Source organism: Corylus avellana, chromosome 7, assembly GCF_965113065.1.
Source record: "Corylus avellana chromosome 7, dhCorAvel1.hap1.2, whole genome shotgun sequence".
Classification (NCBI taxonomy): Eukaryota; Viridiplantae; Streptophyta; class Magnoliopsida; order Fagales; family Betulaceae; genus Corylus; species Corylus avellana.
The window spans coordinates 1,687,825-1,706,848 of NC_142496.1; the positions used below are offsets into that span (position 1 = coordinate 1,687,825).

At 35.2% G+C, this 19,024-nt stretch overlaps 3 protein-coding genes across 3 annotated transcripts; 2 read left to right on the forward strand and 1 right to left on the reverse strand.

The window, feature by feature from the left end:
* Positions 1 to 2,223: 2,223 nt before the first annotated feature.
* Positions 2,224 to 5,986, forward strand: LOC132185049 (Leucine-rich repeat protein kinase family protein). The gene has a single exon (XM_059598867.2). The coding sequence runs from the start codon at positions 2,838 to 2,840 to the stop codon at positions 5,394 to 5,396; it is 2,559 nt and encodes an 852-aa protein (XP_059454850.1). The 5' UTR covers positions 2,224 to 2,837; the 3' UTR covers positions 5,397 to 5,986.
* Positions 5,987 to 10,914: 4,928 nt separating this feature from the next.
* Positions 10,915 to 13,336, forward strand: LOC132185619 (eukaryotic translation initiation factor 5A-2). The gene is given in 6 exon segments (XM_059599378.2): positions 10,915 to 11,108; positions 12,126 to 12,248; positions 12,343 to 12,399; positions 12,885 to 12,959; positions 13,112 to 13,205; positions 13,208 to 13,336. Coding segments are annotated over 6 exon segments (495 nt in total). The 5' UTR covers positions 10,915 to 10,985; the 3' UTR covers positions 13,231 to 13,336.
* A 2,690-nt stretch (positions 13,337 to 16,026) lies between these two features.
* PUP5 (purine permease 5) lies at positions 16,027 to 18,863 on the reverse strand. The gene is made up of 2 exons (XM_059597762.2): positions 18,816 to 18,863; positions 16,027 to 17,377 (listed from the first exon to the last, which is right to left on the reverse strand). Exons 1-2 carry the CDS (start codon positions 18,835 to 18,837, stop codon positions 16,308 to 16,310), a joined length of 1,092 nt encoding a protein of 363 aa, XP_059453745.2. The 5' UTR covers positions 18,838 to 18,863; the 3' UTR covers positions 16,027 to 16,307.
* Between the last annotated feature and the right edge of the window lie 161 nt (positions 18,864 to 19,024).

Consider the following 19,024-nt stretch of genomic DNA (forward strand, 5'->3'; position numbering starts at 1 on the left):
TAAAAACAAAAAACCCTCTAACAAGCATAGACAAACGGACCCAAAGTGCCTTCAAAATCAATCTTTCATCTAGCAATCCATTATTATGTATCCACAAACTCTCGAAGAAAAGTACGGGAAGGAGAGAGAGAGAGAAAGGGTAGTGGGGCTAACTCAATGATCCAGGCCATAGACTATAGAGTATACCCAACTTCACATCATGATCTTTCTTTAATCTGTATACAATATGGATTTTTGAGATATGGTTTACATGAAAAGACTAACACGACACTCATAGATTTTTTACTTTTTCTTTCTTTTTCATTTGAATCTGAGATGCCCCACCCATGTTAATGGTGCATATGGTTGATTCTAGCTAGCGATAGTCGGTCAGAAAATTTTTGTCTAATTCAGTCTATTAAATTGACATCTGTCTTTAAAACATAACACACAGATAGATATCTGTTTGATATACTGAATTGAAAGAATTTTCTCTTACCGACTTGGAAAGAAAACTTAGTCCACAAGCATGGACCTTCCAATCTTATTACACTCAGGCTGGCCTCATCATATACTTGCTAAAAAGCATATTTGTTTAGGGTGGGAAAATAAAAACAATAATTTCCCATGAGAAAATGGAGTGGGAGAAACTTTTTCCAAGGGTTAAAGTCAACAAAAATACGATATGATTTCCACCAATACTCGTATCTAATCTATTGAAATGCCCACCATAATATAATTCAACCAATCAACATTACACGGCGTCAACGAGTCGATGCTGTGAAAAAGACATACATTTTAAAATGTTCTAGGATTGAATTTTTATTACGAAAACAAAAATATAAATAAAAATTGAATTTTGATGCCTAACGAAAACATATTTAACGATTTTGAAAAGTAGTTAATGAATTTTTTTATATTTTCAAACCATCAAAATTTTTTTTTTTTCTTCAAACAGACTCTAAAACATAATATTTTTTTGTTATTTTGTTTACAATTTATACGCTTAGCATGTGAAATCGAGGGCCAAACATACTCGTTACGAGAGAAATATTTGTTTTTTTTTTTCATATTTTATCCATTTTTATCTCTCTATACAAGAGATTGACAAATATACCGTGAGACTCACATGTAGATTCTACAGATTCAATGATAAATATGCAAGAAAAATGGACAAAAAATGAGCAAGAGATGAATGTGTAACAACCTTCTCTCCTCGTAGTGAAGTCCAAATAATAGTTTGCTTTTATAATTTTTATTGGGATGTGATAGATTTTAAGCACACAAGTCTTCTTATAGGGGAAGACAATGCAAGATACTTCTTGCATATTACATGCTATGGTCAATGGATTCAATGCAACTTAAATGTGAAATTAGAGGATATGAAATCTTTTAACTATCTAACATTTTAAACTAAACATCTTGTGCAAGACCTTTCCTGATATTTTGGCCACTTTTTTGACATACATATTGGACTCTAGAAAGACAAAACAATACATTAAAAAATGAAACTATTTTTAGAAAATCCTCTTAGGAATAAAAGAAAAAGTCTTTGAAACATGCTAAACCGAGTTTGCGATCTAAAAATAAAGGTTTTAACACGTGCAATTTGAAAACGTATTTTTTAGTTACAAGATGAAGCAAACGTGCACCCCTTGCCTAGTTAATTTTTTTTATTTTACGTTTCCAAATCAATTTTTTTTTTTAAAAAAAAAAAAAACTCTCAAGCGGTAAATTTTATATAATTGGATTTAAAATTACCCTTTTAATCTACAAAATGCACTAAGATTCATTGGAAGGAATATTTGCTAAATAGAAGTATACTATTCCTTGGCTATGTTAATGCTCAAAAAAAAAAAAAAAATGTTGATAAGAAAGAAATTACTGCTATGTTTATTAATACATTTTGGAGTGTATTTTTTATTATTTATTTAAAATAATTTTTTAATAGGATGTAAAATTAAAAATAATATTTTGTATTTTGAGTTATTTTCGATTTTTTTTTTTTTTTTTGTTTTAAAAACACATGGCGAAAGAGAAAAACAAACACAGCCCTCCTGTCACTCTTTCTGCTAAAAGTCCATTGCATTTTAGATGGAGAGAGAAGAAGACAGAAAACTTTTTTCACTGGAAGAAAAAGCTGATCAACAACACTCAATGAAGAATCATTGAATTCCCACCAAGAGGCTCTGAATAAATACACCAACTCTGGACAGATATTTGTATTCAATATATGTCATTTATGGACTCCAACCTCTGACCGCCCCATGCTGATTGGTTTCTTTCCTTCCCGCTATACCCTTCTGTACAACTCTCTCTCTCTCCCCCTCTCAGAAAAGACCTTCCTTTTTTACACCTTTCTAAAAAAAAGAAATGGACTTTATTAAATAATTATGCAGCAAAACTAGAGCTTGCCCCATGTTCTGCACAGAGACAAAAAGTGCTTCTTTCACTTGCGTTTGCTTGTTTTTGTTGGCTTTCAAAGACCTCCAAAGCCAGACAAGGTAAGACTCACATTCTCTCTTGAAAACCCCAGCAAACTCCATTGTTATCTGAATACATTTGTTTCTTTTGGGCATTATAAATCTGGAGGGAAAGTTTTTGTTTAGGAGAGTTTGAACCCAAGAATCAAATTTTCTTGAAAAACCCAAAAACACTGTAGTCTGGTTGGTTTTGGTGTTGGACTTTGTGGAGTTGTAGAAACCAGTTAAGTAGTTTCTGAGATGGACCCAGAACCATTCATGATTGAGTGGTGGTGGTGGTTTCCAAGCATTTGAGAAAGCTTGAACTGGTTGGAGGGTTTGGGTTCAATTTCCTTTTCTATATTGTTTTTTCTCAGTCTGAGACATCATTCCCAAATGGGTTTTTGTTTCTTTGGCTCTATTTTGGCTCTCACACTGTTCTTCAAGCTTTTGGCTTCTCAACAACCCAACACGGATGGTTTCTTTGTCTCTGAGTTCTTTCAGAAGATGGGTTTAGCCTCTTCTCAAGTCAACTTGTCTGCTCCCGTTTGCTCATGGGAAGGGGTTTTCTGTGATAAAGATAATGAACATGTTGTTCAGTTGGTAGCTTCTGGTTTAGGCCTAACTGGTTCTATTCCTGACACCACCATTGGCAAGCTCTCCAAGCTTCATTCTTTGGATCTTAGCAACAACAAAATCACTGGCTTGCCTTCAGATTTGTGGAGTTTAGGCTTACTCAAGACCCTTAATCTCTCCTCCAACTTGATTTCTGGGCCCCTACCTAGCAACATTGGCAATTTTGGTTTCCTTGAAATCCTTGACATTTCAAGCAACAATTTTTCTTGGGAAATTCCAGCAGCCATGAGCTCCCTAGTCAGCCTGCAAGTCCTTAAACTCAATGGCAATGGGTTCGAGCAGAGCATCCCATCAGGAATTCTGAATTGCCGTTCTCTGGTTACCATTGATCTTTCGTCGAATCGGCTAAGTGGGTCTCTTCCAGATGGTTTTGGCGCTGCATTTCTGAAGCTCAAGACCTTGAACCTTGCAGGAAATCATATTTTCGGCCGAGATTCGGATTTCTCGGGAATGAAATCAATCACTAGCCTTAACATATCTGGGAATTTGTTCGAGGGTTCTATAATGGGTGTGTTTCAGGAGCAGCTGAAGATTATAGACCTGAGCAGAAACCAATTTCAAGGTCACATTTCCCAGGTACAATTCAACTCAAGTTACAATTGGTCTCATTTGGTTTATCTAGACTTGTCTGAGAATCAGCTCAGTGGAGAGATTTTCCATAATTTGAGTCAAGCCCAGAATCTCAAACACATTAATCTTGCCTGTAATAGATTTAGCAGACAAGACTTCCCCAGAATTGAAATGCTATTGAATTTAGAGTATCTCAATTTGTCTAAAACTAGTCTCACTGGTCACATTCCTGATGAAATCCTGCAATTAGTTAGTTTGAATACTCTTGATCTTTCCGGCAACCATCTTACCGGAAAAATTCCAGTACTAGGTATCAAAAACCTCCAACTTCTGGATGTTTCACTCAACAACTTGACTGGAGAAGTTCCTTTCTCCCTCTTAGAGAAACTCCGATGGATGGAGAGGTTCAACTTCTCCTACAATAACCTTACATTCTGTGATTCAAAGTTATCCAATGAGACCCTCCAAACAGCCTTCTTTGGTTCATCTAGCAGCTGTCCAATTGCTGCTAACCCTATCTTCTTCCAAAAAGGACGATCCAGTCATAAGGGAATGAAGCTTGCTCTGGCTTTAACCCTCTCAATGATCTGCTTGCTCAGTGGGGTATTGCTATTTCTAGCATGCGGTTGCAGAAGGAAAGCTAGAATGTGGGCTGTGAAGCAGACCTCATACAGAGAACAAACTATTTCAGGCCCCTTCTCATTCCAAACTGATTCGACGACATGGGTGGCTGATGTTAAGCAAGCAAATTCAGTGCCTGTAGTGATATTTGAGAAACCATTGTTGAATATCACATTTGCAGACCTCTTATCTGCAACTTCAAATTTTGACCGTGGTACCCTTTTGGCTGAAGGCAAATTTGGGCCTGTTTATAGAGGATTTCTACCTGGTGGAATTCATGTAGCAGTGAAAGTTTTGGTCCATGGATCTACATTAACAGACCAAGAAGCTGCAAGAGAGCTCGAGTGTCTTGGTCGAATCAAGCACCCCAATCTTGTTCCATTGACTGGATATTGCTTAGCTGGGGATCAAAGAATTGCTATCTATGACTACATGGAGAATGGTAACTTGCAGAATTTACTGCATGACTTGCCACTAGGGATTCAGATTACGGAGGACTGGAGCACGGATACATGGGAACAAAATGATATTAATGGAATTCAAAATGTTGGGTCTGAAGGGTTGTTAACAACTTGGAGATTTCGTCACAAAATTGCGCTAAGCACAGCCCGTGCGCTGGCATTTCTCCACCATGGCTGCTCACCTCCAATTATTCATAGGGATGTCAAAGCTAGCAGTGTTTATCTGGATTATGACTTGGAGCCAAGACTATCTGATTTTGGTCTGGCTAAAATTTTTGGCAATGGTTTAGATGAGGAGATAGCTCGTGGGTCACCCGGGTATGTGCCACCAGAATTTTCTCATCCAGAATACGACCCCCCAACACCAAAATCCGATGTATATTGCTTTGGGGTTGTTCTGTTAGAGCTAATTACTGGGAAAAAGCCAATTGGAGATGATTATCCTGAGGAGAAAGAAGCAAATTTGGTGAGTTGGGTTAGAGGGTTAGTAAGGAAGAACCAAGGGTTGAGAGCTATTGATCCAAAAATACTTGATACAGGACCAGATGACCAGATGGTGGAGGCCCTCAAGATTGGATATCTGTGCACGGCTGACCTTCCCACAAAGCGACCAACCATGCAGCAAATAGTTGGACTTCTTAAAGATATTGAGCCAACATCTCATTAGTGAAGAACAAACGTGAAAAAAATGAGACAATATGGAAGTTTCTTTGCTTTGCTTTTCTCCTCCTTTGTTCTTTTTCTCTGTTATGAGTTCTTTCTATGCTGCCATGGAGGGTAGTGTACAGTTGCCCTGAAATTCTGTTTTGGTTTTGATGTCTTTCTATTTAACTTCCCTTTTTGGGTGGCGTAAAAGCTTAATTTATATACAAAAAGAGTTTGATCCTTCATTCCTTTCACCATGGTATCTCCATGTGTTTCTACTTCTAGTATTAGAAAAGACTCTGAAACAAATTTAGCTGAAACTTAACATTTGCTTTTGATTCTTTTTGGTTTTAATGCCTTGGAATGAGAATTCAAAGCTCACATTGGTGTTAATGGGTTAGCTAGGGATCCTTCTTGGAGAGAAAAGCTTCTGGTTGCTCCATGACATATCCAAATGCGTATGCTAGTTTATGTATTCTTCTAGAGTGCCATTTCAAAGTAGAATATATTGCAGTCGTGGTGTTGGTATAAAGCCATGGACCACCTTTAGACTATATATTGAACAATTACCTCTGTTGGTGGCTATACATGTGAAAGAAAAAGTAGCAGCACTTGTCAAGGAATTTGGTTGTACATGGTTGAAATTTGGGACTCATATTTAGTAAAAATGTACAAATTCAAGCCTGTGCATGTGTGAAATGAATTGCCAACAGGAGAGACAGAGATGGTTCTACATGAGATAATACTAAGGGAGTGTTTGGCTTCGCAATATTGCAGCCAAAATGCCCGTTTTTGAACAAAATCGCGAAAAGTGTTCTGTTTGAGAGTGTTAAAAAACATAATGCCGTAGACATTGTGATATATTTTTAAGGATGCACAATTTTAAAGACTAAATTACGTTTTTAACAAGTTGTGTTTTAAAATCACTATTTTTTTAAAACCATGTGCTTTGAAACTGTTAAATTAAAAGGAAATGTAAATTATGTAATGGTCTGGAACATCACTATCGTTAGTTATAGTTTTTCAAAAGTGGGGTTTGAATTGGTTAGGTTGTTCACATGTCATTGTTTTTTTACTTAAATTTGGACAAAAAGCAGAACAAGTTGAACTAAAGAACAAAGGCAAAGAAATTGGCCGCGTTGTAGTTATTCTAGCCAAGTGTGACGTGTCAGTTAATGTGGTCACCAAAATTATTCATGCCCTTACCCTGTCTCATGGTGGAATTTTTCCCTATTCTGCACTACTACAAATAAATAAATAAATAAGTAAATGCATCTTTCTTTGACTTAATGGATGGCTTAGAATACTTGTCCCTTGTTTTTCGTACAAAAATTCCCAAACCCACTATGAATTCCAGCATCATAAAACAATTATGTGTGAGAGATTAGATGTGTTGATTTGGGGTTATGCTCCAACTGGTGGGGGGTAATAATTGTCAAGCACAATCATCATGTGCTACTGCTCAAGTCATGCTTTAAAAGGTTTATGCCGATTGCCAGGTTAATTACTCATAATTTCATATAGTACTTAATTAACTTTAGAGAGACTTTCATTTTTGTCATTTGGGTTACGCTTCTCGATGATGCGAAGCAGTTAATCGCATGACCAAGTTTAAATCATGAATGCATGTACAACCGGTGGATCTCGTTCAAAGGCTAATTGGGATTTGCTGGCGGAAAGATTTTCTAATGCTTAAGTTAGCAAGAAAAAAAATGGAGTGTCGCTCTTAGAAAGAAAACTAAGATATTTTTAGAAGATTATGTGATTGTACCTACAATGATCGTATATCTTCTTCTTATGTGGGGTGTCCACTTATAAAGGGGTGTCATTATTAGAAACATAGCTAAGATATTTTTGGAAGATTGTGTATGAGATGGATTGTGTGATTGTACATGAAATAATTGTACATCCTCTCCTTATATGGGGCGCCCACTAATGGGGTATGACATTAACCAAGTGTTGTGCTGAATTTTTCACTTACTAGTAGGTTATGATTGTAGCTAGATTCTATGTTGAATTCTACGCTCGCTAACAAGTCATGGTCTTAGCCAAATCCTTAGCCTGATATCGTAGAATGATTATTCTTCGTGTCACAATTTTGACATTCTTTACACAATCACTATACTGACACGCCTAATTGAGCTATCTGAGCTCCTCCCCTAATTAGGTCTTATTATCTATGTTTTTTCACAGTTTGAACTTTTATCATTCTGACCAAAAACCATTGGCGCCTAAGTCTGTATTCTCAATTTGGGTTGGCCAAGAGAATATTTGGTCCATCACTTATGATGGGTGATTCATGTAAGATCATCTTCTTTAGTGTTTGATTGAGTTTAGATTTATGCATACCCCAAAAAACCCAATTGAGTACTGAAATTTTTGTAGTCTTAACTCTGGATATATAGCCGGTGAAACACACCCATGACCTGTTTTTCAATATCCATTTCAATACTTATCATCATGGTAATAGACATCAAAATTATTCATTCCCATTGTGCACAGCATGACAAACCCTCTTTTTTTCTTTTTTTTTTATTCAGCATGACAAACCCATTGAAGGTGGATAAAGAATGCCCAAGCTAATGAGGGTTTTGGGCTTTGGTTTCATGGGCCACTCTTCAGGGGTTCTATTAGAGTCTTCTCTTCAAATCCCTCTCACCCACCACCATGATAATTACATCCTCTGTACAGTAAATTGAAAGAAGCACCAGTGTTTTTTTATTTTTATTATTGTTATTTTTTTTTTAAAGTAAGAACCACTGTTTATAGTCAACTTGAAAAGCAATCCTATCAGATAAAAGAGCCCTTTTGGTAAGTACAGAGGGATCTTTTTTAACCCCCAACTCCCCTTTTGTCTCCCCTCTGTTGCATAGCATGACTGCAGTGTATTTTCATATGGCAGAGAGGCTTTTTATATAAAAAAAATAATAATATATAATAATAAATACTCACCAAATATTTAAAATTATTTTTATTTTTATATCACATCAAAATATATTTTTTTAAAAAAAATACGCTTTGAAAAGAATTACTAAACGGAATCAAAATACCTTCAACTTGCATTTGTCAAGACAATAGTTTAAGGGCAAAGTTTCCTTTTTAGTTGAGTTAAAAGGAAATTCTTTTATTTCAATATATTTAATTGAGGTTTATTTTTAAAATATATAATTCTTACATGCATTTTGTGTTATAAAATTAACATATGTCAGTTTAAATTCTTCTAATTCAATTTTCAATAAAAACTAATTTGTGATCAAATATCCTTACACAAAAGCATGCAATTTATTAAAATGATAGCCATTATTATGACATGCCAATTTTGCGATGTGCTTCTAAGAGTTGAATAAAGTTGCAATTTCAAAGTGAAAATGCATTCTTTAGTAGTCAAAATCTTGGCCCACCCTTTAATCCTTTTAACAGCAATATTCTCATATTCCTAGATAAGCAAATGAGTGGTCCAAAAAGATGAATAGGAGAAGGGTTGAACAAGTTGCCCCATATCCTTTAAAAATTACATCTATTAGGTGTAGTTTCTCAATTATTGTGCTAGTTTTTTACATTTATTATTAATTATAACTTATTATAGTCACTAGATAACTCATTAAACAAAAATTGTATATCTTCCAAATAATGTGTTGCCACCGGTGACACAATAAACGGTCACTCTTTTACAATTCGTGTGTTTTATTAATCATGTATGTATAAATTTGTGGGCACCCTCTTCTTACAAGCCAATTTTTAATAGTGAATTTTGCTCAAAATTTGTATTATTTGGTATTAGAGCTGACTACCAAGTCAAATATGGGATCGAATTAGTTGCCACTTTGTGGTCGAGTCATAGTGAGGGCAACTTAAAGGTCATATTAAAATGTAATGGTACTATGTATGAGCATAGTATTAAGTTATTGAATATTGATAAATGAGTAAAACTGTCAAAAGAGAAATGACCATCATCAGATCCATATAGATAGAGTGAGTTGTCGTGGATGTCAACTACGAAGCGTGGTAGTATGTTACAATCCTTGTATTCTACATGAGTTAAATTTAATCTTAACCACGTGTATATAAATTATTTGACATCCTCTCTTTCAAATAAGTTTACAATTGTGAGTTTTACTCAAAATTTATATACATTCTACTCTCTAGTCTCTAGGTCCATTCAAGTAGCTTTCACATGAAAAATAATCAGAAAGCTATATGCACTTAATGTAGCAAGTATCTAAAGGAACACCTCTACATAGCCTCCCATAAAAAAATGGACACACATTTCAAGGTAGGTGACGTGAGAATCATATGTTTTTAAGAACATATATCAATTTAATAAACTAAGTTTTTTTTTTTTAAAAAAAAAAACTTTAAATTTACTTTTTAGAAAAACATTGTCACAAACAAAACAAAACATTCTTGTACTTTTTTGTGAAAGTACAAAACTTTACACATTCTTCCGCTAAGTGATGTGGAGACTAGAAAATTTTCATTGCTTTTAATTACAAGGGGTGGAAATATAGAATAGATTCCCATGGACCCAAATGGCTTTGCATTGGGGCATCACATGCTTATTCCCAAACCATCTTTAGAGAAGACATGGTGCATGAGAGCCGTTCAAGGTTGGCTGTGGGCATTCAAAGATGGCTATTTTTGGCACAAATCCAAGGATTACACGTTTTGGAAAAAGAAGAAAATAAATAAATAAATCAGAGAGATAGGGCAGTAAAAGATAATTTAAAAAATTAAAAAACATTCAAGTAAGACAACAAAGATGTTAAACAATAAGATTTTAATATATATTCAATTAACGTTCATGTGGTCCTAAGGGGTGACCCGATCGGCTGTGAACCACGCCTCATGAAACAGAGGTCACTAGTTCAAATCTCTCTTTTCCCTTCTCTTGTATGGACATGTCCAAAAAAATAAAAATAAAAAATTAACGTTCATGTGTGTTTATAAGGATAACATCAAAGTTTTGAGAAATTCTTTCAAATTTAATATATTAAATTGACATTTGTTTTTAAGTAATTCTCATCTACATTAATAATTTATATGAGAATTACATGTTCAGTTAATATTATAAAATATATGAATGAGAATTATATGCTCTAAAAATATATTTCTATTTAAAAAACTGAATTGAGTTGAGGTAGTAGTTCTTATCAACCTTTATTTATTTTTTTATTTTTAAAGCTTAAAAGCTAAATCATAATTTTTGTTATGATAACAAAATAACAAAAAACCCATTAATGTTGCGAAATTTACATCATTACCTACGTGTTGAGATTGAGATTACGTGGCAGAATTTAGACCTTTGATATATAATTAGTTGACACAGATTTGGGCTATAGCCTATAGCAGTAACACCTAAAAGGCATTGTAGCCGATAACGATCTCCACCAACTTTACATACATGCAAATAGCACACGAGAGGATATGATTGCCAAACTCCAACCCAATGATCCAACGGCCAAGATCTGATCCTACGTTAACCAGGGTTAAGAATGTGGACCTCAGACTCTATAAAGAATAGGCCACCTCGTAAAGTCGTCCTCTTCATAGTCAGAAAGAACAAAGCGGAGAGACAGAGAGAGTGAGAGAAACAGAAAGAAAGCTTGGAAAAATGTCGGACGAGGAGCACCACTTCGAGTCCAAGGCCGACGCAGGAGCGTCAAAGACCTACCCTCAACAAGCTGGTGCCATTCGCAAGAGTGGCTACATCGTCATCAAGAACAGGCCTTGCAAGGTTCAGCCTTTCTCTCTGTTTTTCCTTTATCTTATTCTTTTTTGGTCTACTATTGAAAATTCTTATCTGGGCTTGTGTTATTTTACTAGATCTTTGACGGTTTAGTTTTAGTTTGATGATCATTGGTGCTTTATCAATTGTTGGGTTTTTTTCTTTTAGGTTTTTCTTTCTGGGGAGAATTTGTGTGCAAGTTTTGGGTGGAGATTTGTTGTTTCTTTAGTAGAAAGTTCATATAATTTTTGATTAGTTGATTAAAGTTGTGATTTTCGGTTTAATTGAAGTTGTTATCAAATATCATGTGGGCTTGCTCTCAAAAACTTGTTTTTTCTTTTTACTTTGTTGGGACTTTGTGTATAAAAATTTGGTAACTTAAAAGCATATTTCAGTAGGTTTGCATGTGGTTGTGTGTATCTCTTGTTGGTTATTTTTGAAGCTTAATGGCGATGCCTAACTCTGCTACATGTCAAAAAAAACAGAAACTGTTTTGATGAATGCATGTCAAAAAACTGGTAATTGTGAATAACATGTTGAAGGTGTGAGGTTTGCATGTGTGACGGCTCGAGTCCCTTTTGAGGGTATAGAATTTGGAATTACATCACCATTTATGATCATCTGGGGCTATTCTTTCTTTCAAATAATTATCAGAAAGTGTTTTATGGGTTAATATATCATGTTAAAAATCTAGGTGGTAATAATAAGCTTAAGCTTGTTGATAACTTTAATGTCGTGCTTTGCCTTGTTGCATTTAAGCATCCAATTGCTCTCACTTGAGAAAAAGCCTATGAATGAAACTGACAATACTAATACTATTACTTATGAGAGATGCAGGTACAGTTGTAGGCTGTAGCTCATTACTCATTTTTGTTGTTCGCCTTGCCCTTCATGTTTAATGTTAAACCTTTTATCTATGTGTACTTTAAAAAAAGCTTTGGTATGGTGGTGTTATCTCTTAAGCAATCAAATTTTTATCTTTTCAATTCATGAACTGTTTGTTTGGGTGGGGGTTTTTGAAACCAGGTTGTAGAAGTTTCCACTTCCAAAACTGGCAAGCATGGACATGCAAAGTGCCACTTCGTGGCAATTGACATATTTAATGGGAAGAAGCTCGAAGATATTGTTCCTTCATCCCACAACTGTGATGTAAACCTCTAATTTTGTTTCACTGTGTGGGTGTTCTTTCGTGCTAGAGCACATTTTGTTATTGGTCCTTTTCATTCATTATTTCTTTTTACAGGTTCCTCATGTTAATCGTACTGACTATCAGCTCATTGATATCTCCGAAGATGGTTTTGTAAGTTTTCTTCATTAATTATTACCGATTTTTGGTTGCAAGGAATGAGTTATGTGATGATTAACAAACAATCAATTGATAATACTGATGATAGAGGGAATTCATTGTGTGTCAACAGGACTTTGTGCCTTCTTTTAATTCTTCCATCCGAACTTTTGGTTTGGGTGATAAAAATTATTTGCTCGGTTTCAGCTTGCCTACTATTCCAAATTTAAGGAAAGTTATATACATGAGTAATGCAATACTACCTGGATACAAGAATGTTTCTGCCAGCTTTACTAGAAATCTACTTTCAGTGAATTAGATAGAACACTATTTACAGTCATGATTCTAATGCAAATTGAACAATGCTTCATTTCCAAAGGGAACTCTAAAAAAGAAACGATTAGTTTGGTGGTCTGATTAGTGGATCCTAATCAGATTCATAATGCCCTTGCTGACTGTAGTTTGTGATTTTAACCAAAATAAGTTTGGTGGTCTTGTAGGTGAGTCTTCTAACTGATAATGGAAACACAAAGGATGATCTGAGGCTTCCCACCGATGACAATCTGCTCACTCAGGTATCTAAATTGAGAAGTTTTCCATTAACCTTGCCCATTTGCTTATACATCAAAATCTTGGGAGTCCATAAATTCACTCTATCGTTTACATATTCTCTATATTCTTTTGTCTGTATAGACTAAAATTCTTGTATTTACTTTCCTGTGTATAGATTAAAGATGGGTTTGGCGAAGGAAAGGACCTTGTGGTGACAGTCATGTCTGCAATGGGGGAGGAGCAGATCTGTGCCCTTAAGGACATTGGCCCCAAAAACTAAATATGATGCTGTAGCAGTAGCTATAGCTGATTGCAAATGAAACTTTTTGTTTTTAGATCTAACAACGATCTTATCTACTGTTTGTGAAATAAGTTTTAATAAGATGATATTTAGCATTTAGTTGTGTGCTTTAAAGTCTTATCAGGCTTGTGATTGGGGAAAAAATAGAAAGGAGGGTGGGGCTGTTGATCCCTTCATGAAGGGAGCATAAGTTTACAACAGGATGGAAATTATATGAATGTGTATCTATTGCACCGTACTCCTGATTCTTTTCTAAGCTTTTGTCAATTTTGGGGCTCGAAATGCATGGTTTTGTTTAGCTCCACTTATCCTGGCTCCCAACTTTAGCCAGCAGATTTGACCAATTCTTTTTTCATAGCCAGAGTTCTGCTATTTAGCTGAAAAAAGGAAAAAAGCCAGGTATTTTCACACATGGGGAATTCCAGTGACTCTCATGATTGAGATTGGCCTCCAATAAAATCATTTCACACATATAAAGACCTTGGGGGGCTCACACTCCATGGGCATGTCAGTCATAATGTGGTGTAAACTGTTGGTTCTTGACTAACTGTCGCTAGCCAAGATTCCTCTTCATCTAGTTTGTCTTTCATGGATTAATTCTAGGGATTCCCTAATGGGGTGTTTGGACGGGTAATCTTTTAGGATTTTTGGGAATTTCAAATGATACCTCTTGGATTGGCCTCAAGTGGAGTGAATAGAGATATCAAGGGAATGTGGCTTGGCTTACTTTTCTTTTAGAGGGGTGAGAATATACATTCCCTTGCCATGGAAATATTTAATGTTTTTTTAAAAGACAATAATGCCCACCACATAGGTTTTTTAATTACAAGGTGTTAAAAACCAATTAGGATCCTTTCGGGTTTAAATGAACTGGAGAATATTCAGTTAGTTATATTAGAGAGATATTGTCTCCAAGAGATTGTTCAATCAACTGGAAATCATGCCTTATGAAGCGGAAGTCGCTAGTTTAAATTTTCTTTCTCCCTCTTCTTGTGAGAACATGTCAAAAGAATATATATATATATATATATATATATATATATATATATTAGAGAGATATTTTTGTTATTTTAAAAAGTGAAAAGACACAAATACCTCTCACATATAACTATCTAACTGAATATTATCCAATTTAAATTAACTAGAAAAGACCCCGTTCCGTTAAAAACCTACAAACACCCTCTTTAATTTTCATTTAAATTATTTAAAATAGAGATATTATTGTGGAGTAGCTTATTTGTACATCTACAGTCAAACGCGTGTAACGCCAAAGCTCATATTTTTCTCTCTTTCTCTCAAGGGCAAAGGGATATCTTTCACTATATTTTGTTTTGAGGCATGCTTGATGTAGTTTTCTCAAGATTTCCAGGACTCTAGAGGGTCTGTTGAATTTATGGGATTATATTCTTGTATATTTTTATTATTATTGTTATTGTTTTAATTAATTCATATTTTATCCAAAAAGACTTAAAAGAAAAATATATGTATGGGGTGTTTCTTTTTATTTGTAGTAAAACATGCAAATTATGTAGTTTTTATAGAATACTTAGGAATAGACCAAACATGTGAATTTCATTCTTAGGAATCCTATCAGATTTCTAGTAATTCCAAAACGCGGGATAAGTTACATCATTGGGAATTCAGATTCCCAAGCATCATATTTCTAAGAATGTAGATACCCAAAAAAATTGTAGATTTCGCAAACCAAACGCCACGTAAAAGTATTGATTCAAGGGAGTTATCTTTTTTACCTGATAAGTTCCTTTAAGCCAATTGGAAATGGTTACAAAGGATTGATAATTCTTGTTTATTACACGAAACTGACAATTTCTGGATTTGTGTTTATGTTGGATTAGCCATAGAATCCATGCTAGTATTCTACAAATAGACATCCTTTCGAAAATTCAATTTGGTAATCTGTATAATTAAAAGTGATGAAAGATGATTAAATTTTGAAAGGAGGAACAAGATTCAACACCAGTGCCTCATTAAGCCAAGAATAATTCATGCGGTGAAAATTACAATGATCACATTGATGTTAATCTCTGTCTTTTTGTTTTTTGGTTTATACACTAGTATAGTAATATATGAAGCTTGATTAGGATTATTATTCTTGATATAGGCGGCTTGCAAAATTATGAAAACTTCTTAGCCTATAATGTTAAGACAATAACAGTTGTATCTAGAACTTGCTCTTAAGCTTAGGGATCAAATCCTCTCATTTTCGAGTAAAATGGAGAAGAATTATTTCATGGTCTTGTTGCATGTAACAATATACATGACCCTGGTTAGTGCTAAATGACGTGACAATATATACAACTTTAGATCTGTAAAATCACTTACAATGGGGAGGATTTTATTCCCGAACTTAGTGGGCTAGTCAACATTATTAAACCCCTCTTTGAGAGAATTTATAATGGTCCTGATTAGTGCTATATGTGGGAAGCCTCTGAGAATTCTCCAGGCTCTATTACACACTAATGGACTAGACACTAATCAATATCAGCTTAAATTTTCTTTTATTTGTTTCCTAGTAATAAAAATCCCCATGCCTTGCCCCTGTTTGCCCCTCTTTAGAGCTGGTTTTATTTTGTATCAAAGACTTGAAGCTAGGATCTTCCTGCAAGGGAGGACTTTGTAATCAGATATGTTGGAGTCATGTAGATATGAAGCAAATTAGGAACTACAAACTTATAATCAGCCCAGGGTCGGGATGCAGCCACTCAGACAAAGTTTTCATTCAAACTAAATTGGAAGAAATTTTTCTAACTTGGTCTATTAAACTTGACATCTATCATTTAAACATGCAATTCTCAAGTTTCTCGACATCATTCACTCCGATACAAACTTGCTTTCTCATATACAGTTGAAGCCAATGGCATTCTTGTAAGACAGCCATGATCACATGAAATTGTTGTAATTATAAGATTCTGCAGAAAACTAATTATATTACAGAAGTAGTGGTACATTTCTAAGAGTCAATCACCAATACAGTCTAACAATATCATACTAAATTAACCACAATGTTTATTCAACCAAGAAGAAAATGAATTCACCGGAAACTTAAGTCTTATGAGGAATCTTTACCAAAGGACGTGCTGCCATATATATATGAGCCAAATCCCCAAAAGGTAATCACCAGAGAGAGAATTTTGAAGCCGCTCATGGGGTCATGTAACAATATAACAGCTGCAATGCTTGTGATGGGTACCCTGATTGCATTGAGCACACCAGCAAGCACAGTGGATGACAAGAAAAGCACAGCAGTAGCTCCCAGTACCCCCAGCTGAAAAGTGATCGCACCCCAGATGAGAACAAGGAGATAAGAAGTTGTGCCGCCCTCGAAACTTTTAGCCTCGGATTTCATCCCTTGAAAATCTTTACTCACAACAACCCCAATTGTGGTAAATATGAAGGCAAACAGAGAAACCATGAGTTGTTGCTCCAACACAACATGGAAGGACCTTCTACCCAACAACTTCACAAAAACTAGCTCTGAAAGAGCAAAAATGAGCCCATGGAGAGCAGATCCCAAAATATCCCAGATAAAGCCAATGATGTATTGGCTATTAGTGATATCTCCATATGTATCTGAATCTGAATCCAAAGCAATGATGGTCATCGCGGCAGTAATGATGACAATGGCATTTATCATCGAGGCATTCAGTTTGTTCTTCACAAGAAGATACCCAAATAGTGCAGAAAACACAAGGGATGATGATGCCAGAAGAGCAGCAGTAGAAGCTGGCAGGTAAGCATATGCATATGCATACATGAGATTGTCAGCAGCACTTAAGAAACCCAGCACAATGTAGGAAAGAGTGAGTTTTAAGTTCAGAGGACTAGGAAAGGTTTTACAAAAGAAGTATGTAGGAAATAAGATCAAAGCAGTTAGAGGCCACCCTGCAACTGCCACCCATGAAATGATCCACTTGCTCGTGCCACCATTCGAATAATAGAGACGAGAAAGAAGGCTAGAAGCAGGGAAGGCCACAAGCATTGCTGCACAACTCAGAAATAGAAGAACCCAATGTGAGATTGGCTTCTTTTTGTATGCTTCCCAAGCCATGGTCATAAAGGTGGATATCTTGCTCCGTAATGAAACAGAAGGCTCTCGTGATGCCTCCTCCATCCTCTCACCTGATAATGAAACACAACAAATTCAAGCTGACACATCTTTGTTGTTCTTGAACCTTTTTTTTTTTCCCTTGTCAAAAAGAAAAATGAAAAAATTGAACAGACAATTGATAATTCCAAGCTTTTCCACTAACTAAACAGGATTATCACTACCAGAATGTTTAACTGATAATCTTGCAAAAATAAATTAGATTGGGCACATCCCACAAAGCAAGAGAAGTATAGGCACAATTTTCTTTATCCCTTCTCTGACTCAAACTAAAAATCAGGACAAGATTCCTTCTGCAAATCTCTGGTTTTGCATGCTCCATTAAAACACTTGATGAGCAAAGTAACAAACTGGGTAGCAAAGTTAGGGAAGATCACCATCTGCCAATATTATTCCGGACAAGGAGAGTTTCAATGTCCTTACTGCAGAACTAGATCTTTTTGGACAGAAATTTGCTACAAACTGTTTTATAGCTAATTCATACAAATTCATCTAATAAAGTGACATGTGTCCCATAACTATTAAAAAAAATATATGAGAAGGGTTTGTATGAATTAGCTACAAACCAGTTTGTAGAGAATTTCTATCCGGCGAATATAACCAGAATTCATCTCAAATTAACATACCTTAGCAAATTGTCCACAAATATCCCATTAAGAAACTCCCAAATATCCTGAAGTTTGCTAGAATTACTACAAATTCACTTTGGATCTCTCTGAGGGAAGCTTTCAAACTTTTATCAGAAAAAATGCACTTCCCAGGTTCTAAAGAAATTGTTCTTCACAAACTCTTATTAGGAGCAAACAACACAGAACACAAATAGTTTTTGTTCTTACTTTCTGCACAAAGGGGAGCAATCCAAGTACACGGGAAAGTATACAATAGAACCCTAAACCCATAGAGAAAGAAGAACATAAATCTAAAAAACTCAGAGAAACATGCGAAATATCCCATGCCACTCTCCACGTAAACATAGTATGTAGCACCACCTTCTTCAAATCGAGCAAAATCCATTAATTTCAATACCGCAGATGCATAAACACAGACCAGAACCGACAAAACTATACTCTTTTGTTTGGTTGCTGAGAAAACCATGGAAAAGAAAAAGGAAATGCAAAATTCAACAAAATTGTCTTATTATGATAATTTTAGCGGAGCTTCTGTTTTCTCAAACCCCACATACTGATAAGTGATAACTAAACATGCAAAAATTTATCTTTAATTCCTTTCCTGCATTTTCCCAGCAAAGAAACAGAATCCCAGAATTCCTTTAAACTGAACACTCATAACCCAGCTGTAATTCACTAAACAAACAATAAAACTAACCAAAATCATTAACTACCCTGAACCCAGAAATGAAAAAGCATAACCAAATACAGAGTAAAATTATTGTAACAAATATTCATAGTCATAGGGAAAACAGTTACCAACGTTAATGTCGGAATACGTTACCTGGTTCCAGCAGAGGTTGCATAAGACTAACCACTACGAAAAGAGAGAGATTTTAGTCTGAACACTTGAGTCTGTCTTGACTCCCTGTTGTACTCAGACATTCAAATCATTTTTTTATTAAATAAATATTCTTTTCTACTTTTTAATACTAAAATTTGTTTTTATTTTATTTTATTTTTTGTGGATGGTTTTTGTTCGTGGTTGAGACG